The sequence below is a fragment of the Coregonus lavaretus genome (genome assembly GCF_964263955.1).
Source record: "Coregonus lavaretus genome assembly, chromosome: 2".
Lineage (NCBI taxonomy): Eukaryota > Metazoa > Chordata > Actinopteri > Salmoniformes > Salmonidae > Coregonus > Coregonus lavaretus.
In genome coordinates, this window is record NC_139989.1 from 42132489 (window position 1) to 42155644 (window position 23156).

General features: G+C 45.5%; 1 protein-coding gene across 1 annotated transcript in view; it reads left to right on the forward strand.

Annotated features, from left to right (window-relative positions):
* LOC311145910 (myoferlin-like) overlaps positions 1–23156 on the forward strand; it is an 82602-nt gene that overhangs the window by 27043 nt on the left and 32403 nt on the right. Inside the window, exons 8-26 of the mRNA XM_084182291.1 lie at positions 2305–2367; positions 3816–3866; positions 4224–4254; positions 4395–4510; positions 7475–7601; positions 9544–9647; positions 9767–9835; positions 9942–9985; positions 10171–10253; positions 10538–10576; positions 11453–11577; positions 12209–12322; positions 12752–12929; positions 19782–19906; positions 20021–20130; positions 20545–20737; positions 21001–21156; positions 22448–22579; positions 22705–22868. Coding sequence (XP_084038417.1) covers positions 2305–2367; positions 3816–3866; positions 4224–4254; positions 4395–4510; positions 7475–7601; positions 9544–9647; positions 9767–9835; positions 9942–9985; positions 10171–10253; positions 10538–10576; positions 11453–11577; positions 12209–12322; positions 12752–12929; positions 19782–19906; positions 20021–20130; positions 20545–20737; positions 21001–21156; positions 22448–22579; positions 22705–22868 — 2024 coding nt within the window. The remainder of the gene's footprint in view (positions 1–2304; positions 2368–3815; positions 3867–4223; positions 4255–4394; positions 4511–7474; positions 7602–9543; positions 9648–9766; positions 9836–9941; positions 9986–10170; positions 10254–10537; positions 10577–11452; positions 11578–12208; positions 12323–12751; positions 12930–19781; positions 19907–20020; positions 20131–20544; positions 20738–21000; positions 21157–22447; positions 22580–22704; positions 22869–23156) is intronic.

The following is a 23156-nucleotide window of genomic DNA, read 5'->3' on the forward strand; positions in this document are numbered from 1 at the left end:
GACCAAGGCGCAGCGTGCGATACGAACATGACTTTAATTGGTAAAGTACACGAAACAAAACAAAACACGATCGTAAAGTCCACAGTGACAATGACTGACAAGGAACAAAAACCCACAACCCTAAGGTGAACACTGACAGTTTAAATATGGCTCCCAATCAGAGATAACGAGCCGACAGCTGACACTCGTTACCACTGATTGGGAGTCACACGACCAAACAAGGAAACAACCAAAATACAACACAACCAATACCAACCACAACCAAATGAACACACCCTGGCTCAAAATACACAGTCCCGGAGCCAGAGCGTGACAGTACCCCCCCCTAAAGGCGCGGACTCCGACCGCGCCTACACCCCAAATAGGGGAGGGCTGGGTGGGTGTTGCTCCTCGGAGGCGGCTCCGGCTCCGGGCTTGACCACCACCCTTCTTCAATCCCCCCGTAGCGCCCCCGGTCCGATCTGACCCAGCTGGTAGGATCTGGACTGACGACGCGCACCCCTGGCTTGGCGCGTGAGGCAGGAACGGACCGGACCTGGCCGACGATACGCACCCTAGGCTTGATGCGTGGATTCGGAACGGGCCTCACCAGGCTGACGACTCGCATCCCTGGCTTGGTGCGAGTAGCAGGAATGGGCTGGATCAGGCTGACGGCTCGCACCCTTGGCTTGGTGCGAGTAGCAGGAACGGGCTGGACCAGGCCGACGACTCGCACCCCTGGCTTGGTGCGAGTAGCAGGAACGGGCTGAACCAGGCTGACGACTCGCACCCTTGGCTTGGTGTGAGTAGCAGGAACGGGCTGGACCAGGCTGACGACTCGCACCCTTGGCTTGGTGCGAGTAGCAGGAACAGGCTGGACCAGGCCGACGACTCGTACCCCTGGCTTTGTGCGTGGAGCAGGAACAGGCCGGGCTGGGCTGGCGACGCACACCGTAGGCTTTGTGCGTAGAGCAGGGACAGGCCGGGCTGGGCTGGCAACGCACCCCGTAGGCTTTGTGCGTGGAGCAGGAACAGGCCGGGCTGGGCTGGCGACGCACCCCGTAGGCTTTGTGCGTGGAGCAGGAACAGGCCGGGCTGGGTTGGCGACGCACCCCGTAGGCTTTGTGCGTGGAGCAGGAACAGGCCGGGCTGGGCTGGCGACGCACCCCGTAGGCTTTGTGCGTGGAGCAGGAACAGGCCGGGCTGGGCTGGCGACGCACCCCGTAGGCTTTGTGCGTGGAGCAGGGACAGGCCGGGCTGGGCTGGCAACGCACCCCGTAGGCTTTGTGCGTGGAGCAGGAACAGGCCGGGCTGGGCTGGCGACGCACCCCGTAGGCTTTGTGCGTGGAGCAGGAACAGGCCGGGCTGGGCTGGCGACGCACCCCGTAGGCTTTGTGCGAGAGGCAGGAACAGGCCGGACCGGGCTGGAGACGCGCACCGTCCATTTGGTGCGAGGGGCCGTAACAGGCCGGACCGTACTGGGGACACACACCACTGGCTCTACTCCGGGAACTGGAACGGGCCGGACCGGACTGGTAACACACCCCAGTACCTCTCGCCGTGCCTCTAAACCTCCTTTCCCTACTTTGACCAGTGGCCCCCGTAACCTGGTGGCCTTTTGAATTCGCCCCTTCTCTGCCTCCGTCAGCCCCGTCGTCCATGCCCTGTGCCCCCCCCTAAAAAATTATTGGGGGTGCCTCTCGTCCCTCCGACGCTGCTCCCACATCCAGGCTGCCGATTCCTGGACACGCTGCTTGGTCCTTTGATGGTGGGTTTTTCTGTCACGATCGTCTACGAAATGAGTGGACCAAGGCGCAGCGTGCGATACGAACATGACTTTAATTGGTAAAGTACACGAAACAAAACAAAACACGATCGTAAAGTCCACAGTGACAATGACTGACAAGGAACAAAAACCCACAACCCTAAGGTGAACACTGACAGTTTAAATATGGCTCCCAATCAGAGATAACGAGCCGACAGCTGACACTCGTTACCACTGATTGGGAGTCACACGACCAAACAAGGAAACAACCAAAATACAACACAACCAATACCAACCACAACCAAATGAACACACCCTGGCTCAAAATACACAGTCCCGGAGCCAGAGCGTGACACACCCTTGACCTCTCACATGCATTTTCTCAACCTTTCCTAGTATACTATACAATTGCTACAGTATGTCTGTATGAAGTTCCTTCAAAATCAAGAGTATAGAAAGCTATGTAAAATGGTAATGGTTATGCCTAACTCTCTACTATGTACATAAATAAACAATGAAAATACTGTATATATCAACATATTTATAAACCCTCTCCACAGGTTTTCTTCTTCAATGTCAACATGCTGCCTTCAGAGCTTTTAGATGACTATATCAGTATTCGGGTAAGTACAACACTCCCTCTCAGACTGGGTATAGTCTGTATCTTTATACAGTGTGTTCACGAGTTCGGCTTCTCTCCATCTGACGAACATGTCGGAAGGGGTTGTAGTTGATGGAGTATGGTAAGAGGGTTTTGGCGTGGACAGTGGACTGAGAGGCCAGAACTCGGTCAGGGATCGGGGTTGGTAGCTGGCTTCCCAGCAGGATCAGCCCCCAGTCGTGGACTAAGGTTGTGCTGAGCCTGCTGGCAGAGCCAACCCCCGGCCGTAAGCCAAGGTTGTGTGAACATGGATCTGATGAACATGCAGGAAGGGTAGAGCTGACCCGCCATTGTGCAGGATGCCTGGAGGGTGAGTCGATGGGGAGGCCAGACCCTGGTCGGTGATCTGGGTTGGTAGCTGGCCTCCCAGCAGGATCAGCCCCCAGGCATAAGCCAAGGTTGTGCTGGCCCCCCTGCCCTTATGCAAGAGAGACTTTCTGACAATGAGGTCGCTACTGGTCCGAGTCACCACTGGTCAGAGTGGAATCGCTGCGTGGAGAAACTGCGTGTGAGAGAAGATGGGCGCGTGTGGGTGGCACATCTGAGGAAGGCCGTGTGATGGCTGCCTGGCGGAGCAGGAGGATCTGTTCCGTCTCAGCGTGGTGAGACACGTGTGGGGAAGGCCATGTGAGGGCCGTACGGTGGAAGCGGGAGGCTCTGTTGTGGGGAAGGCCATGTGATGGCTGTATGGTGGAAGCGGGAGACTCTGTTCCGTCTCGCCATGGCAAGACGCTGTGGGGAAGGCCATCTGATGGCCGTACAATGGAAGCGGGAGACTCTGTTCTTTCTCCCCCCCGGACGTGCTACCTTGTCCCAGACCTGCTGTTTTCGAACGCTCTCTCTCTCTCTCTATCTCTCTATCTACACCTCCTGTCTCGACCTCTGAATGCTCGGCTATGAAAAGCCAACTGAAATGTACTCCTGAGGTGCTGACCTGTTGCACCCTCTACAACCACTGTGATTATTATTTGACCCTGCTGGTCATCTATGAGAATTTGAACATCTTGAAGAACGATCTGACCTTAATGGCCATGTACTCCTATAATCTCCACCTTGCACAGCCAGAAGAGGACTGGCCTCCCCTCAGAGCCTGGTTCCTCTCTAGGTTTCTTCCTAGGTTCCTGCCTTTCTAAGTAGTTTTTTCTAGCCACGTGCTTCTACATCTGCATTGCTTGCTGTTTGGGGTTTTAGGCTGGGTTTCTGTATAACACTTTGTGACATCTGCTGATGTAAAAAGGGCTTTATGAATACATTTGATTGGATGTCATGGAACGAGCTGGTGTTCTTAATGTTCAAACCTTTTAAAACTCCTTGATTGTGGAGCATTATAAACTATGAAGCATTTCAGAAACTAGGGGCTGGCTTTGTTTCAACATCACTAATCATCTATATCTATCTATTGATCTGCAGGTCTATGATTCCTACTCCCTCAGAGCAGACAGTCTAATAGGAGAGTTCAAGGTGACATATACATTTAAATATCCTAATTTACAAAAAGTGCATTTCATTTAGTTATTTACAGAGCAATATATCAGTTATATCCAATCTATTATGTTTGCATGTCATAACAATGACAGAAAACATTGGATAAATCACATAGATCCTTTGTTCAAACATGGTATGGCTACAATGCACACTACTACACTGTATTTATACAGTATTGAATATATTTCTGTAATCATCCTTCCAGGCAAAAACCTCATTATCCATATTTGGTTGATATTTTATTGAGTTGTCAACAAACATAAATTGGTTGAAATATGGTTAAAATCAGTTGTGTATTGTATCCGTAACCAGACTTTCTTTTTATTTTATCAGTTGGATGTTGGGTACATCTACGACGAACCTGGTAAGTTCCTCTTCACAGAAGAGTGATAAAACAAAGAAAGTATTATCTTGATCTTCAATTCTCTTCAAAGACACGTGTGTGTGTGTGTGTGTGTGTGTCTGTCTGTGTGTCTGGTATGTGTGTATTCATATGGTCAACAGCCCATGCCATAATGAGGAAGTGGCTTCTCCTGAGTGAACCTGACGACTCTAGCTCGGGGTCCAAAGGTTACCTGAAGGTCAGCCTGGTGATCGTGGGGACAGGAGACGAGCCACCGGTACGACTGCTGTGTCACTATGCTATGTCACTTTACACCTCACCTGTCTGTCTCTACAGTGAGGGAAAAAAGTATTTGATCCCCTGCTGATTTTGTACGTTTGCCCACTGACAAAGAAATGATCAGTCTATAATTTTAATGGTAGGTTTATTTGAACAGTGAGAGACAGAATAACAACAACAAAATCCAGAAAAACGCATGTCAAAAATGTTATAAATTGATTTGCATTTTAATGAGGGAAATAAGTATTTCACCCCCTCTCAATCAGAAAGATTTCTGGCTCCCAGGTGTCTTTTTATACAGGTAACGAGCTGAGATTAGGAGCACACTCTTAAAGGGAGTGCTCCTAATCTCAGCTTGTTACCTGTATAAAAGACACCTGTCCACAGAATCAATCAATCTATCAGATTCCAAACTTTCCACCATGGCCAAGACCAAAGAGCTCTCCAAGGATGTCAGGGACAAGATTGTAGACCTACACAAGGCTGGAATGGGCTACAAGACCATCGCCAAGCAGCTTGGTGAGAAGGTGACAACAGTTGGTGCGATTATTCGCAAATGGAAGAAACACAAAATAACTGTCAATCTCCCTTGGCCTGGGGCTCCATGCAAGATCTCACCTCGTGGAGTTGCAATGATCATGAGAACAGTGAGGAATCAGCCCAGAACTACAGGGACAGGACAACTTCACTGCATCAAAGGGACGACAGACGGGGCCATGTACCGTCAAATCTTGGGTGAGAACCTCCTTCCCTCAGCCAGGGCATTGAAAATGGGTCGTGGATGGGTATTCCAGCATGACAATGACACAAAACACACGGCCAAGGCAACAAAGGAGTGGCTCAAGAAGAAGCACATTAAGGTCCTGGAGTGGCCTAGCCAGTCTCCAGACATTAATCCCATAGAAAATCTGTGGAGGGAGCTGAAGGTTCAAGTTGCCAAACGTCAGCCTCGAAACCTTAATGACTTGGAGAAGATCTGCAAAGAGGAGTGGGACAAAATCCCTCCTGAGATGTGTGCAAACCTGGTGGCCAACTACAAGAAACGTTTGACCTCTGTGATTGCCAACAAGGGTTTTGCCACCAAGTAATAAGTCATGTTTTGCAGAGGGGTCAAATACTTATTTCCCTCATTAAAATGCAAATCTATTGATAACATTTCTGACATGCGTTTTTCTGGTTTTATTTGTTGTTATTCTGTCTCTCATTGTTCAAATAAACCTACCATTCAAATTATAGACTGATCATGTCTTTGTCAGTGGGCAAACATACAAAATCAGCAGGGGATCAAATACACTGCTCAAAAAAATAAAGGGAACACTAAAATAAAACATCCTAGATCTGAATGAATGAAATAATCTTATTAAATACTTTTTTCTTTACATAGTTGAATGTGCTGACAACAAAATCACACAGAATTTATCAATGGAAATCAAATGTATCAACCCATGGATGTCTGGATTTGGAGTCACCCTCAAAATTAAAGTGGAAAACCACACTACAGGCTGATCCAACTTTGATGTAATGTCCTTAAAACAAGTCAAAATGAGGCTCAGTAGTGTGTGTGGCCTCCACGTGCCTGTATGACCTCCCTACAACGCCTGGGCATGCTCCTGATGAGGTGGCGGATGGTCTCCTGAGGGATCTCCTCCCAGACCTGGACTAAAGCATCCGCCAACTCCTGGACAGTCTGTGGTGCAACGTGGCGTGGGTGGATGGAGCGAGACATGATGTCCCAGATGTGCTCAATTGGATTCAGGTCTGGGGAACGGGCAGGCCAGTCCATAGCATCAATGCCTTCCTCTTGCAGGAACTGCTGACACACTCCAGCCACATGAGGTCTAGCATTGTCTTGCATTAGGAGGAACCCAGGGCCAACCGCACCAGCATATGGTCTCACAAGGGGTCTGAGGATCTCATCTCGGTACCTAATGGCAGTCAGGCTACCTCTGGCGAGCACATGGAGGGCTGTGCGGCCCCCCAAAGAAATGCCACCCCACACCATGACTGACCCACCGCCAAACCGGTCATGCTGGAGGATGTTGCAGGCAGCAGAACGTTCTCCACGGCGTCTCCAGACTCTGTCACGTCTGTCACGTGCTCAGTGTGAACCTGCTTTCATCTGTGAAGAGCACAGGGCGCCAGTGGCGAATTTGCCAATCTTGGTGTTCTCTGGCGAATGCCAAACATGTTGGGCTGTAAGCACAACCCCCACCTGTGGACGTCGGGCCCTCATACCACCCTCATGGAGTCTGTTTCTGACCGTTTGAGCAGACACATGCACATTTGTGGCCTGCTGGAGGTCATTTTGCAGGGCTCTGGCAGTGCTCCTCCTGCTCCTCCTTGCACAAAGGCGGAGGTAGCGGTCCTGCTGCTGGGTTGTTGCCCTCCTACGGCCTCCTCCACGTCTCCTGATGTACTGGCCTGTCTCCTGGTAGCGCCTCCATGCTCTGGACACTACGCTGACAGACACAGCAAACCTTCTTGCCACAGCTCGCATTGATGTGCCATCCTGGATGAGCTGCACTCCGTCTCATGCTACCACTAGAGTGAAAGCACCGCCAGCATTCAAAAGTGACCAAAACATCAGCCAGGAAGCATAGGAACTGAGAAGTGGTCTGTGGTCACCACCTGCAAAACCAGTCCTTTATTGGGGGTGTCTTGCTAATTGCCTATAATTTCCACCTGTTGTCTATTCCATTTGCACAACAGCATGTGAAATGTATTGTCAATCAGTGTTGCTTCCTAAGTGGACAGTTTGATTTCACAGAAGTGTGATTGACTTGGAGTTACATTGTGTTGTTTAAGTGTTCCCTTTATTTTTTTGAGCAGTGTACTTTTTTCCCTCACTGTACATTCTCTACCATTGTACTTAATTTAATATTGATTATACAGTGTATAGTATAATGTGTATACAATATCCCTCTCCTCTCCTCTCCTCTCCTCTCCTCTCCTGTGTGTTCAGACTGAGAAGAGAGAGCGGAACGAGGAGCTAGATGACATAGAGAGTAATCTGTTGGTGCCGGCTGGGGTAACACTCAGATTGGTCACTCTCAACCTGAAGGTGTACCGTGCAGAGGACATGCCTCAGAGTACGTGTATACTCCTTCTTTCTCCATTTTCCTTCCTCCATCAGCAGCAAAGTATCATTTAGTCCAGTCCAAAAACAACTCTTTGCCCCTTCCCTTATCCCTAAACCTCTTTTTTCTTCCACCTACCACTTGGGTATGCATATTTCTAGGTAAAGGAAATGTGTAAGCTATATGGCAGAAGTTATGGCAGCCACCACCATATTGATTGCACGTACAGTGGGGGGAAAAGTATTTAGTCAGCCACCAATTGTGCAAGTTCTCCCACTTAAAAAGATGAGAGAGGCCTGTAATTTTCATCATAGGTACACGTCAACTATGACAGACAAATTGAGAGAGAAAAATCCAGAAAATCACATTGTAGGATTTTTAATGAATTTATTTGCAAATTATGGTGGAAAATAAGTATTTGGTCACCTACAAACAAGCAAGATTTCTGGCTCTCACAGACCTGTAACTTCTTCTTTTAGAGGCTCCTCTGTCCTCCACTCGTTATCTGTATTAATGGCACCTGTTTGAACTTGTTATCAGTATAAAAGACACCTGTCCACAACCTCAAACAGTCACACTCCAAACTCCACTATGGCCAAGACCAAAGAGCTGTCAAAGGACACCAGAAACAAAATTGTAGACCTGCACCAGGCTGGGAAGACTGAATCTGCAATAGGTAAGCAGCTTGGTTTGAAGAAATCAACTGTGGGAGCAATTATTAGGAAATGGAAGACATACAAGACCACTAATAATCTCCCTCGATCTGGGGCTCAACACAAGATCTCACCCCGTGGGGTCAAAATGATCACAAGAACGGTGAGCAAAAATCCCAGAACCACACAGGGGGACCTAGTGAATGACCTGCAGAGAGCTGGGACCAAAGTAACAAAGCCTACCATCAGTAACACACTACGCCGCCAGGGACTCAAATCCTGCAGTGCCAGACGTGTCCCCCTGCTTAAGCCAGTACATGTCCAGGCCCGTCTGAAGTTTGCTAGAGTGCATTTGGATGATCCAGAAGAGGATTGGGAGAATGTCATATGGTCAGATGAAACCAAAATATAACTTTTTGGTAAAAACTCAACTCGTCGTGTTTGGAGGACAAAGAATGCTGAGTTGCATCCAAAGAACACCATACCTACTGTGAAGCATGGGGGTGGAAACATCATGCTTTGGGGCTGTTTTTCTGCAAAGGGACCAGGACGACTGATCCGTGTAAAGGAAAGAATGAATGGGGCCATGTATCGTGACATTTTGAGTGAAAACCTCCTTCCATCAGCAAGGGCATTGAAGATGAAACGTGGCTGGGTCTTTCAGCATGACAATGATCCCAAACACACCGCCCGGGCAACGAAGGAGTGGCTTCGTAAGAAGCATTTCAAGGTCCTGGAGTGACCTAGCCAGTCTCCAGATCTCAACCCCATAGAAAATCTTTGGAGGGAGTTGAAAGTCTGTGTTGCCCAGCGACAGCCCCAAAACATCACTGCTCTAGAGGAGATCTGCATGGAGGAATGGGCCAAAATACCAGCAACAGTGTGTGAAAACCTTGTGAAGACTTACAGAAAACGTTTGACCTGTGTCATTGCCAACAAAGGGTATATAACAAAGTATTGAGAAACTTTTGTTATTGACCAAATACTTATTTTCCACCATAATTTGCAAATAAATTCATTAAAAATCCTACAATGTGATTTTCTGGATTTTCTTCTTCTCATTTTGTCTGTCATAGTTGACGTGTACCTATGATGAAAATTACAGGCCTCTCTCATCTTTTTAAATGGGAGAACTTGCACAATTGGTGGCTGACTAAATACTTTTTCCCCCACTGTATCTGGAAATTCATTTCAAGTAATCAAACATTGTAATCAGTGGGCCTGCTCTTTCACAACGTTGATTGAACATCTGTTATTTGTTATGGTGGGGTATGTTAATATCCATTCTCTCCATCTTACAGTGGATGATGCGTTTGTGCAGACTGTGAAACAAGTATTTGGAGGGGAAGGCGATAAGAAAAACTTAGTTGATCCATTTCTGGAGGTCAGCTTCGCTGGCAAGAAGGTAAAGCTAAGTCTCAGAACACAACTCCTAGAATGCAAGAGAAAGAAAAACGTCATTATGCAAATATCTTCAGATCTTTGGTTTGATGTTGCTTAGTGATGACATTGTTTTGGTTTCAGCTGTGCACCAAAATTGTCGAGAAAAATGCAAATCCTGAGTGGAACCAGCTGATCAACCTTCAGGTCAAGGTATGAACTAGCTCTCTCCTATTACATGTAGTACACCACAACATCCTTGGATGACAGTATCACTGGAAGCCAGACGAACACAACATGCTCTCATTTCCCTGTTTAGTTCCCATCCATGTGTGAAAGCATCAAGTTGACTGTATTTGACTGGTAAGACTTTGGTTATCATCCCTGGAAGACAGATACTGTACATGTTTGGATTGTTATAACGGTCTACTGTGAATTACACTATCCACATTCATGAATACCTTCACTTTTAAATTCTGCTACTTTGAGTTTGAAGAGATGGATCTCGTATGAACGTTTATTTACAATGTATTGAACTGTTCACACAGGGATCGTCTGACCAGGAATGATGTGATAGGAACCACATTTCTAAATCTGACCAAAATAGCCTCATCTGGTGGTGAGATTGAAGGTATGGTATCGCTCTTTCTCTCTCTCTCTCTCTCTCTCTCTCTCTCTCTCTCTCTCTCTCTCTCTCTCTCTCTCTCTCTCTCTCTCTCTCTCTCTCTCTCTCTCTCTCTCTCTCTCTCTCTCTCTCTCTCTCTCTCTCTCTCTCTCTCTCTCTCTCTCTCTCTCTCTCTCTCTCTCTCTCTCTCTCTCTCTCTCTCTCTCTCTCTCTGTATGTGGGGGTGTGCGTGTGTGTGTGAGAGTGTGTGTTCCCTGTCTCACCCACATTGCATCTGTCCCTTCAAACAGATACACCTGCAGAAAATTGCACGACTCTGTCATCTGAAGGTAAAAAACCATCATCTTATTGTATGAGGCTTCCCTATAGGGTGGCAGTAACTGAAAGGTGTTTCGAATACCTGAGCCGACAAGGTAAAAAAAATCTGTCAATGTGCCCTTGAGAGCACTTAACCCTAATTTGCTCAAGGTGTGCCATACTACAATGGCTGACCCTGTAAAACAACACATTTCACTGCACCTATCTGGTGTATGTGAAAATAAAACATATCTTATTTTTATTTTTTTATAGCCTTTGTCAAACAGGCATAGCACTTCTAAATACAGTACTACAGTATGACTACCAATGTAGCATGGGAACTACTCTGTATTACCATGTTGTTTTTTTTTTTACGGGGGGAGAGAACGGAAAAACAGCTTCTATCTCCAGGCTATCAGACTGTTAAATAGTTACCACTAGCCGGCTACCACCCGGGACTCTACCCTGCACCTTAGAGACTGCTGCCCTATGTACATAGTCATTGAACACTGGTCACTTAATTATGTTTACATACTGTTCTATTCATATACTGTCCATACTGTCTATGTACGCCATTATATGTATTTATATTCCGACTCTAACGTTGCTTGTTCTGATATTTCAAAATGTATTTCTTAATTTTTAGGGGGATTTGTCTGTATTTTTTTGAATTGTTAGGTAATACTGTTATTTTGGAGCTAGAAACGTAAGTATTTCGCTGCACCTGCGATAACTTCTGCAAAATATGTTTATGCGACCAATAACATTTGATTTGTTAACACTATCGCTCAGAGTCTGGTCGCCAGGCTAATTACGCTGTACCTGGCAATGTCCTGGAGTAAATATTACATTAATTCAAAATAACTGTCCCAAACCATTTCACAAAGAGAAGCTGCCTTTTATTTCAGTGAGCAGTGGGCAGGCAGAGGTGGGTTTCCTCCCAGCGTTTGGGCCATGCTACCTAAACCTGTACGGCAGTCCCAGGGAGTTCACTGGCCTCCTAGACCCATACGAGGAACTCAACTTTGGCAAGGTAAGACCAGCCCTGTGGTTGAGTACAAGTGATTCAGCTCTGGCAGGAGGTTTTGTTATTATTTTTTCTTATTGTAAATATTTGCATATCTAACATGCACAACTCTCTCACAGGAAAATGTAATTATTAAGATTCAGAATGGAAATTGTTGTAGACAATTGTAAATCAGCTCTTGTAGTCAAGAAAACTATTAAGCATTCACCTAGGGTTTATTCTTTAGTGGCCAGCATTGAACTCTCCTAGACACAAATACATTTGAGCTTAAAAGGCAAGGGACATCTGGTTTAGATCAGTATTCTCTTTTCTGCTGAGTTTCTTGGCATGCTTATCTATTCTATAAAACATACATTAAGGTATCCAAGTGATATACACCTCAATGTATAACACATGTGGGATTGCCACGTTTCATACTTCCCTTCCTCAAATCCAGATTGTCCGGTTCTAGTTCAACTTCGATAAAAGCTTTAAAGCACACAGTACAATTGTCATTAAGCTTAATTTTTCCTTCACAAAATGCATTTTTTTAGTGTCTCAAGTAATTTCCTGTGTTGATAGGAACATTCTGTGTAGCAACAGGATTACAGTATCACTGTGTTTCATCTCTGTCTGTCTCTGTCTGTCTGTCTACCAGGGTGAAGGGGTGGCATACAGGGGCAGAGTCCTCATTGAGCTCTCCACTCAGCTGGAGGGCAAAGTTGACAGGAAGCTGGACAACATCTCCAGTGACGACATCCTGGTGGCCCAGGTACACAGAGAGGGCAGGATCCTGTCATAGCTGGGATATTGTTGCTTCATGTATTAATAAAGGTCTGAAACAGGGTTGGTGTCAGATCCAATTGAAGGCAGTCAATTCAGGAAGTAAATTGAAATTCCAGTTTAATCATTTAAAAAAGGGCATCTATTTTCGATGACTTCTCAATAAACTGAAAGGTAGAAGCTATTTACTTCAAAATTAATTCAAATTACTTCCGGAATTGACTGCCTTCAATTCGAATTGACCCCAACCCTGGTACGAAACTTGCGAAACGTATTGAAGAATTGATGAGAAATGGATACAGAGAAAGCTAGTAGACCAGTGTTTCCAAATCCAATTTTGTTTTAGTCCAGCAATAACACACCTGTAATGAATGTACAATGGAATTAAGCACCCCTGACCTCTTGTCTGTTATTTCAGAAGTACCAGCGGAGGAGGAAGTTCTCGCTGTGTGCTGTGTTCCACAGCTCCTGCATGCTCCAGGAGCCCGGTGAGCCAATCCAGTTCGAGGTCAGCATCGGTAACTACGGCAACAAGCTGGACTCCACCTGCATGCCGCTGGCGTCCACAACCCAGTACAGCTGTGCTGTGTTTGACGGTGAGAAAACCAAGACTGTAAACCAGTGTTCTTCAATCCTGATGGTTACCCTCCTGGTGTGCTAGCTATTGTTCCAGCCCAGTGCCAACACACCTGACTAATCATCAAGCCCCTGATTAGACCTGATATCTGCATGTTTACAAGATAAAGCTTTTTTAGCACCCATGCTTTGAGAGCATCTGTCAATTCTAAAGGCACAAAGCAGACGAACTATGCACAGTGATGCATATCAAAACAGGAAAACATAGAGTACCAGTCAAAAGTTTGGACACACCTACTCATTCCAGGGTTTTCTTTATTTTTACTATTTTCTACATTGTAGAATAATAGTGAAGACATCAAAACTATGAAATAACACATATGGAATCATGTAGTAACCAGAAAAGTGTTAAACACATCAAAATATATTTTATATTTGAAATTCTTCAAAGTAGCCACCCTTTGCCTTGATGACAGCTTTGCACACTCTTGGCATTCTCTCAACCAGCTTCATGAGGTAGTCACCTGGAATTCATTTCAATTAACAGGTGTGCCTTGTTAAAAGTTAATTTGTGGAATTTATTTCCTTCTTAATGCGTTTGAGCCAATGAGTTGTGTTGTGACAAGGTAGGGGTGGTATACAGAAGATAGCCCTATTTGGTAAAAGACCAAGTCCATATTATGGCAAGAACAGCTCAAATTAGCAAAGAGAAACGACAGTCCATCATTACTTGAAGATATGAAGGTCAGTCAATCCGGAAAAATTCAAGAACTTTGAAAGTTTCTTAAAGTGCAGTCGCAAAAACCATCAAGTGCTATGATGAAACTGGCTCTCATGAGGACCGCCACAGGAAAGGAATGCCCAGAGTTATCTCTGCTGCAGAGGATAAGTTCATTAGAGTTAACTGCACCTCAGATTGCACCCCAAATAAATGCTTCACAGAGTTCGAGTAACATAGACATCTCAATATCAACTGTTCAGAGGAGACTGCGTGAATCAGGCCTTCATGGTCGAATTGCTGCAAAGAAATGACTACCAAAGGACACAAATAAGAAGAAAAGACTTGCTTGGGCCAAGAAACACAAGCAATGGACATTAGAACGGTGGAAATCTGTCCTTTGATCTGATGAGATTTGAGATTTTTAGTTCCAACCGCTGTGTCTTTGTGAGATGCAGAGTAGGTGAACGGATGATCTCCGCATGTGTGGTTCCCACCGTGAAGCATGGAGGAGGAGGTGTTATGGTGTGGGGGTGCTTTGCTGGTGACACTGTCTGTGATTTATTTAGAATTCAAGGCACACTTAACCAGCATGGCTACTACAGCATTCTGCAGCGATACGCCATCCCATCTGGTTTGCGCTTAGTGGGACTATCATTTGTTTTTCAAAAGGACAATGATCCAAAACACACCTCCAGGCTGTGTAAGGGCTATTTGACCAAGGAGAGGGATGGAGTGCTGCATCAGACCTGGCCTCCACAATCACCCAACCTCAACCCAATTGAGATGGTATCAAATCAAATCAAATTTTATTGGCCACATGCGCGGAATACAACAGGTGCAGACATTACAGTGAAATGTTTACTTACAGCCCTTAACCAACAGTGCATTTATTTTTAATAAAAAAGTAGAATAAAACAACAAAAAAGTGTTGAGAAAAAAAAGAGCAGAAGTAAAATAAAATAACAGTAGGGAGGCTATATATACAGGGGGGTACCGGTGCAGAGTCAATGTGCGGGGGCACCGGCTAGTTGAGGTAGTTGAAGTAATATGTACATGTGGGTAGTTAGTGACTATGCATAAATAATTAACAGAGTAGCAGCAGCGTAAAAAGATTGGGGGGGGGGGGGGGGGGGCAGTGCAAATAGTCCGGGTAGCCATGATTAGCTGTTCAGGAGTCTTATGGCTTGGGGGTAGAAGCTGTTGAGAAGTCTTTTGGACCTAGACTTGGCACTCCGGTACCGCTTGCCTTGCGGTAGCAGAGAGAACAGTCTATGACTAGGGTGGCTGGAGTCTTTGACAATTTTGAGGGCCTTCCTCTGACACCGCCTGGTATAGAGGTCCTGGATGGCAGGAAGCTTGGCCCCAGTGATGTACTGGGCCGTACGCACTGCCCTCTGTAGTGCCTTGCGGTCGGAGGTCAAGCAGTTGCCATACCAGGCGGTGATGCAACCAGTCAGGATGCTCCCAATGGTGCAGCTGTATAATTATTTGAGGATCTAAGGACCCATGCCAAATCTTTTCAGTCTCCTGAGGGGGAATAGGCTTTGTCGTGCCCTCTTCACGACTGTCTTGGTGTGTTTGGACCATGATAGTTCGTTGGTGATGTGGACACCAAGGAACTTGAAGCTCTCAACCTGTTCCACTACAGCCCCGTCGATGAGAATGGGGGCGTGCTCAGTCCTCTTTTTTTTCCTGTAGTCCACAATCACCTCCTTTTGCCTTGGTCACGTTGAGGGAGAGGTTGTTATCCTGGCACCACACGGCCAGGTCTCTGACCTCCTCCCTATAGGCTGTCTCATCGTTGTCGGTGATCAGGCCTACCACTGTTGTGTCGTCGGCAAACTTAATGATGGTGTTGGAGTCGTGCCTGGCCATGCAGTCATGGGTGAACAGGGAGTACAGGAGGGGACTGAGCATGCACCCCTGAGGGGCCCCCGTGTTGAGGATCAGTGTGGCAGATGTGTTGTTACCTACCCTTACCACCTGGGGGCGGCCCATCAGGAAGTCCAGGATCCAGTTGCAGAGGGAGGTGTTTAGTCCCAGGATCCTTAGCTTAGTGATGAGCTTTGAGGGCACTATGGTGTTGAATGCTGAGCTGTAGTCAATGAATAGCATTCTCACGTAGGTGTTCCTCTTGTCCAGGTGGGAAAGGGCAGTGTGGAGTGCAATAGAGATTGCATCATCTGTGGATCTGTTGGGGCGGTATGCAAATTGGAGTGGGTCTAGGGTTTCTGGGATAATGGTGTCGATGTGAGCCATGACCAGCCTTTCAAAGCACTTCATGGCTACAGACGTCAGTGCTACGGGTCGGTAGTCATTTGAAACATGTTGGTATTACAGACTCAGTCAGGGACATGTTAAAAATGTCAGTGAAGACACTTGCCAGTTGGTCAGCACATGCTCAGAGTACACGTCCTGGTAATCCGTCTGGCCCTGCGGCCTTGTGAATGTTGACCTGCTTAAAAGTCTTACTCACATCGGCTACAGAGAGCATGATCACATAGTCATCCGGAACAGCTGGTGCTCTCATGCATGCTTCAGTGTTGCTTGCCTCGAAGCGAGCATAGAAGTGGTTTAGCTCGTCTGGAAGTCTTGTGTCACTGGGCAGCTTGCGGCTGTGCTTCCCTTTGTAGTCTGTAATAGTTTTCAAGCCCTGCCACATCTGACGAGCGTCAGAGCCGGTGTAGTACGATTCAATCTTAGTCCTGTATTGACTATTTGCCTGTTTGATGGTTCGTCGGAGGGCATAGCGGGATTTCTTATAAGCGTCCGGATTAGAGTCCCGCTTCTTGAAAGCGGCAGCTCTACCCTTTAGCTCAGTGCGGATGTTTCCTGTAATCCATGGCTTCTGGTTGGGGTATGTACGTACGGTCACTGTGGGGACGACATCATCGATGCACTTATTGATGAAGCCAGTGACTGATGTGGTGTACTCCTCAATGCTATCTGAAGAATCCCGGAACATGTTCCAGTCTGTGCTAGCAAAACAGTCCTGTAGCTTAGCATCTGCGTCATCTGACCACTTTTTTATTAACCGAGTCACTGGTGCTTCCTGCTTTAGTTTTTGCTTATAAGCAGGAATCAGGAGGATAGAGTTATGGTCAGATTTGCCAAATTGAGGGCGAGGGAGAGCTTTGTATGCGTCTCTGTGTGTGGAGAAAAGGTGGTCTAGAGTATTTTTTTCCTCTGGTTGCACATTTAACATGCTGGTAGAAATTAGGTAGAACGGATTTAAGTTTCCCTGCATTAAAATCCCCGGCCACTAGGAGCGCTGCCTCTGGATGAGCGTTTTCCTGTTGACTTATGGCCTTATACAGCTCATTCAGTGCAATCTTAATGCCAGCATTGGTTTGTGGTGGTAAATAGACAGCTATGAAAAATATAGATGAAAACTCTCTTGGTAAATAGTGTGGTCTACAGCTTATCATAAGATACTCTACCTCAGGCGAGCAAAACCTTGAGACTTCCTTAGTATTTTATTTTGTGAACCAGCTGTTGTTTACAAATATACACAGACCGCCACCCCTTGTCTTACCGGAGTCAGCCGTTCTATCCTGCCGATGTAGCGTATAGCCCGCTAGCTGTATTTTGTCCATGTCGTCGTTCAGCCACGACTCGGTGAAACATAAGATATTACAGTTTTTAATGTCCCGTTGGTAGGATAACCGTAATCTTAGGTCATCCAATTTATTCTCAAATGATTGAAGATTGGCTAATAGGATTGATGGGAGCGGCAGTTTACTCGCTCGCCGTCGGTTCCTTACAAGGCACCCCGACCTACGTCCACGATATCTCTGTCTCTTCCTCATGCGAATGACGGGGATTTGGGCCTTGTCGGGTGTCTGTAGGATATCCTTTGCGGCCGCCTCGTTGAAGAAAAAATCTTCGTCCAATACGAGGTGAGTAATCGCTGTCCTGATATCCAGAAGCTCGTTTTGGTTATAAGAGACGATGGCAGAAACATTATGTACAAAATTAATTACAAATAACGCGGAAAAACACACATAATAGTACAATTGGTTAGAGTGCTGTAAAACGGCAGCCATCTTCTCCGGCGCCATTATGATGTTTGGGATGAGTTCGACTGCAGAGTGAAGGAAAAGCAGCCAACAAGTGCTCAGCATATGTGGGAACTTCTTCAGGACTGTTGGAGAAGCATTCCCCATGAAGCTGGTTGAGAGAATGCCAAGAGTGTGCAAAGATGTCATCAAGGCAAAGGGTGGCTACTTTGAAGAATCTCAAATATAAAATATGTTTTGATTTGTTTAACACTTGTTTGGTTACTACATGATTACATATGTGTTATTTCATAGTTTTGATGTCTTCACTATTATTATACTATGTAGAAAATAGTAAAAATAAAGAAAAACCCTGGAATGAGTTGGTGTGTCCAATCTTCTGACTGGTACTGTACATGCCTATCAAAACTGCAATGCTGTTCCCAATGCAGTAAAGACATCCAAACACAGCAGGACTGAATTGTCAAGTTGTACAGTTGAAGTCGGAAGTTTACATACACTTAGGTTGGAGTCATTAAAACTCGTTTTTCAACCACTCCACAAATGTCTTGTTAACAAACTATAGTTTTGGCAAGTCGGTTAGGACAACTACTTTGTGCATGACACAAGTAATTTTTCCAACAATTGTTTACAGACAGATTATTTCACTTATAATTCACTGTATCACAATTCCAGTGGGTCAGAAGTTTACATACAGTAAGTTGACTAAGTGCCTTTAAACAGCTTGGAAAATTCCAGAAAATTATGTCATGGCTTTAGAAGCTTCATATAGGCTAATTGACATCATTTGAGTCAATTGGAGGTGTACCTTCAAACTCAGTGCCTCTTTGCTTGACATCATGGGAAAATCAAAAGAAATCAGCCAAGACCTCAGAAAAAAAATGGTAGACCTCCACAAGTCTGGTTCATCCTTGGTAGCAATTTCCTAAAGCCTGAAGGTACCACGTTCATCTGTACATATAATAGTATGCAAGTATAAACACCATGGGACCACGCAGCCATCATACCGCTCAGGAAGGAGACGCGTTCTGTCTCCTAGAGATGAACGTACTTTGGTGCGAAAAGTGCAAATCAATCCCAGAACAACAGCAAAGGACCTTGTGAAGATGCGAGAGGAAACAGGTACCAAAGTGTCTATATTCACAGTAAAACTAGTCCTATATCGACATAACCTGAAAGGCCGCTCAGCAAGGAAGAAGCCAGTGCTCCAAAACCGCCATAAAAAAAACTGAATACAGTTTGCAACTGCACATGGGGACAAATATCGTACTTTTTGGAGAAATGTCCTCTGGTCTGATGAAACAGAAATATAACTGTTTGGCCATAATGACCATCGTTATGTTTGGAGGAAAAAGGGGGAACGCTTGCAAGCAGAAGAACACCATCCCAACCGTGAAGCACGGGGGTGGCAGCATCATGCTGTGGGGGTGCTTTGCTGCAGGAGGGACTGGTGCACTTCACAAAATAGATGGCATCTTGAGGAAGGAAAATTATGTGGATATATTGAAGCAACATCTCAAGACATCTGTCAGGAAGTTAAAGCTTGTTCACAAATGGGTCTTCCAAATGGACAATGACCCCAAGCATACTTCCAAAGTTGTGGCAAAATGGCTTAAGGACAACAAAGTCAAGGTATTGGAGTGGCCATCACGAAGCCCTGACCTCAATCCTATAGAAAATATGTGGGCAGAACTGAAAAAGCGTGTGCGAGCAAGGAGGCCTACAAACTTGACTCAGTTATACCAGCTCTGTCATGAGGAATGGGCCAAAATTCACCCAACGTATTGTGGGAAGCTTGTGGAAGGCTACCCAAAATGTTTGACCCAAGTTAAACAATTTAAAGGCAATGCTACCAAATACTAATTGAGTGTATGTTAACTTCTGACCCACTGGGAATGTGATGAAATAAATAAAAGCTGAAAGAAATCATTCTCTCTACTATTATTCTGACATTTCACATTCTTAAAATAAAGTGGTGATCCTAACTGACCTAAGACAGGGAATTTTTACTAGGATTGTGAAAAACTGAGTTTAGATGTATTTGGCTAAGGTGTATGTAAACTTCCGACTTCAACTGGATATACCACTCTGCAGCTTGAACTGGAGATGACTTAGTTCTGGTTCTCCTGTAGGTAACCACTACTATTACCTGCCCTGGGCTGACACCAAACCTGTTGTCATCCTCACGTCCTTCTGGGAAGACATCAGTCACAGATTGGATTCAGTCAACATCATCCTCTGCATCGCAGATAGACTGGTGAGAAACACTTTCAACAAATTGATCAACCTATCAATCAATCAATCAACAAATCATAGGACAATTCTCAGTTGTTGCAACTTTGTTATTTTGGTCTGGTGTCATTTCTTCCAGGAATCCAACCTTACGTCTTTGAGAACAGCCATCCTTGCCAAAGCCTCAGAGGCACGCTTGGCTGAGATCTGGCTCAAACTCATAAACCACATTATTGAGGACCTGAGCAGGTAAGACATTCATTGATCCTATCTCAGCTTATGATAGTTTCTTGCTAGGTTCTGTTTGCTTCCTTCTAACTTATCTTAGCTTCACACTAGCATCAGATCGCTTCATGATATGTTCTGATAGCTTAATGCTAGTTGTGATAATTTTATGCTAGGTTCTGGTAGCTTTGTGCATGGTTATGATAGATTCACCCTAGCTTCTCATAACGTCACACTAGCATCTGATAGCTTCATGCTAGGTTCTGATAGCTTCACCCTAGTTTCACATTTGTTAGTTCATGCTACGTTGTAATAGCTTCATGTGAGGTTGTGATAGTTTCATGCTAGGTTCTGATAGCTTCGTGCTAGGTTCTGATAGCTTCATGCTAGGTTCTTATAGTGTCATATAGGTTCTTATAGCTTCAAAGCTTCTGATAGCTTTCAGGTTCCAGAGCTTGAGGGCAGGCCCAACCTGACGGCGCTGGACGTCCAGATTAAGAAGCTGCGTGACTCGGCAGTGGCCAGCATCAGAGAGATGGCCAAACGCATGAAGGAGGAGGCCACCGATGTTATGGCCACTATGACAGACATCGAGGACTGGCTGGAGAGACTGAAACAGCTTGCAGAGGAGGTCAGGAGCAACAAGACATTGACATTCTCACTACATTCAGGGTTCAATAGCACATTGATTATTGGAATGTACTTAAATGTAAGGGTGTGCTCTTATTTTGAGGGTGCCATGACTTGTTATGGGAGTGCCAAGCCCACTCAATTTGAACCCTGAGCACACGTACCAGAATTGTCTCTCTCTCTCTACTACTGTCAGCGGAAAACTCTCTCTCTTGCTCTTTCTCATTCTTCCTCTCTCATACCTGTCTTTCGCTCTCCCCTCAGCCCCAGAACAGTATGCCTGACGTGGTGATCTGGATGCTGCGTGGAGAGAGGAGGGTGGCGTATGCCCGCCTCCCAGCCAATCAGATCCTCTACTCCACCTACAGTGAGCAGGCCTGTGGGAAATACTGTGGCAGGACCCAGACCATCTTCATGCAGGTACTAGGATGGAGAACAGACTAGTAGTAGTAAGTAGTAAGTAGTAGTAGTAGTAGTAGTAGTAGCAGTAGCAGTAGCAGTAGCAGTAGCAGTAGTAGTAGTAGTAGTAGTAGTAGTAGTAGTAGTAGTAGCAGTAGTAGTAGCAGTAGTAGTAGTAGTAGAAGAAGAATACTACAGCAGGACCAATACTGATCATGCTACTACTATTATCACTAGTATTAGTGATAGTAGTAGTGGTATAATTAAGCATGGCCACGGCTAAGGGCTGTATCCAAGCACCCCGTGTTGCGTCGTGCTAAAGAACAGCCCTTAGTTGTGGTATATTGACCATATAGCATACCCCCTCAGGCCTTATTGCTTAAGTATAGTACAGGGGTCGGCAACAGGTGTCCCGCGGGCCAAAACCAGCCCGCAAGTGATTTTTTTTGCCCCCCCTCAACGTTTTTAATGAAAAAAATATATATATAAAATAATTACGGATTTTAGTTTTTTGCAACAAAAAAAAGAATGTAAAATCACCAGGAATTCAGCAAAAAAAATTGTTTAATTTAGGTATTCTGTACCCAAGTATTCCCATGAATAAAAAAAGAAACGTGATCATGTCTCAATGTAATCAAGGTATGAAATAATTATTTTCAAATACAATCTCTTTTTGGAATTAGTTGTGGTCAATTTCCCGACCATCCAATCCGACAAAAATCGTCCCGCTGCTGAATCTAATTGCCTACCTCTGGTATAGTAGTATGATAATAGTACGGGAATACTGCAGCAGGACCAAGACAGTCTTCATGCAGTTACTGAGGTGTACAGAGAGTTAAAACTGATGCCACAGACATTGTTAGTGGATATTGAAGCGAAACTGGTTGAAATGACATCATTATAATCAGAAACTGATTTTCCTCAGTTTTGTCTGCTGGGTAGAGGCTCATAATCAGTTTTGTGTCCAATGACAATGTCTGGCAGGGGGCGAAGAGAGGAAGAGTCCAGGGAGCGTATCTGTTTGAACGCAGGTGCATTGGTTTAAACCTCAGATATGGCATAAACATTCAGAGATAACATGCAGTTTGCTACTTGTCGTTTTCATAGGTGATGTACAGTAGGGTTGGATGGTATACCATATATACTGTATACCAGTGTATTTCGGTATGATGTTCAATACCGTCAATATCGTTGAAACATTAGCCGGTTAGCTAAAGGTAGCTAACGCAGATTAGTGCTAGATATGGAAATCTGGATACCGCTCAACCCTAATGTATAGTATTTTGTTTTGTTGTATGTTCGTTTCGGCCAGTACCCCATGGACAAAAACAAAGGCGTGAAGATCCCTGTCCAGCTCCGTGTCAACATGTGGCTGGGGCTCTCTGCCCACGTGAAGAAGTTCAACAGCTTCTCAGAGGGAACCTTCAGCGTGTTCGCAGAAATGGTGTTATTATTATAATTATTCACAATGCCTTGTTTTACAGTCCTAAAGCTGGTATTTTACTTGGTCTTTACTATGCTGACAAATCTCTTTTCTCTCACCCCCTCGTTCTCCCTCTCCCCCCTCAGTATGAGAACCAGGCCCAGGTTTTTGGGAAGTGGGGCACCACAGGGTTGGTGTGCCGGCATAAGTTCTCTGACGTGACGGGGAAGGTGAAGCTGAAACAGGAGCGCTTCATGCCCCCCAGGGCGTGGGAGTGGGAAGGCGAGTGGTTTGTCGACCCCGAGAAATGGTGAGCGTGTTGGCTGTTAGCATGCTTAAACACACACAAGCATAAATGTATGCTGCGCACACACACACACTCATACTCACTCATACTTATACTCACATCCACACACACACACACACTCACTCAGACTCACTCACACACACAAATAGTCATACACACATACACACACACAGAAGTTTGTGGACCCTGATAGATGGTGAGCGGGAGATCTCTAGCCCTATAAATAATTGAATTTGAGTAGAAACTTCCTGTTGTAATTGTTTGTTTTCAGTAGTTTACATTTCAGTTGGA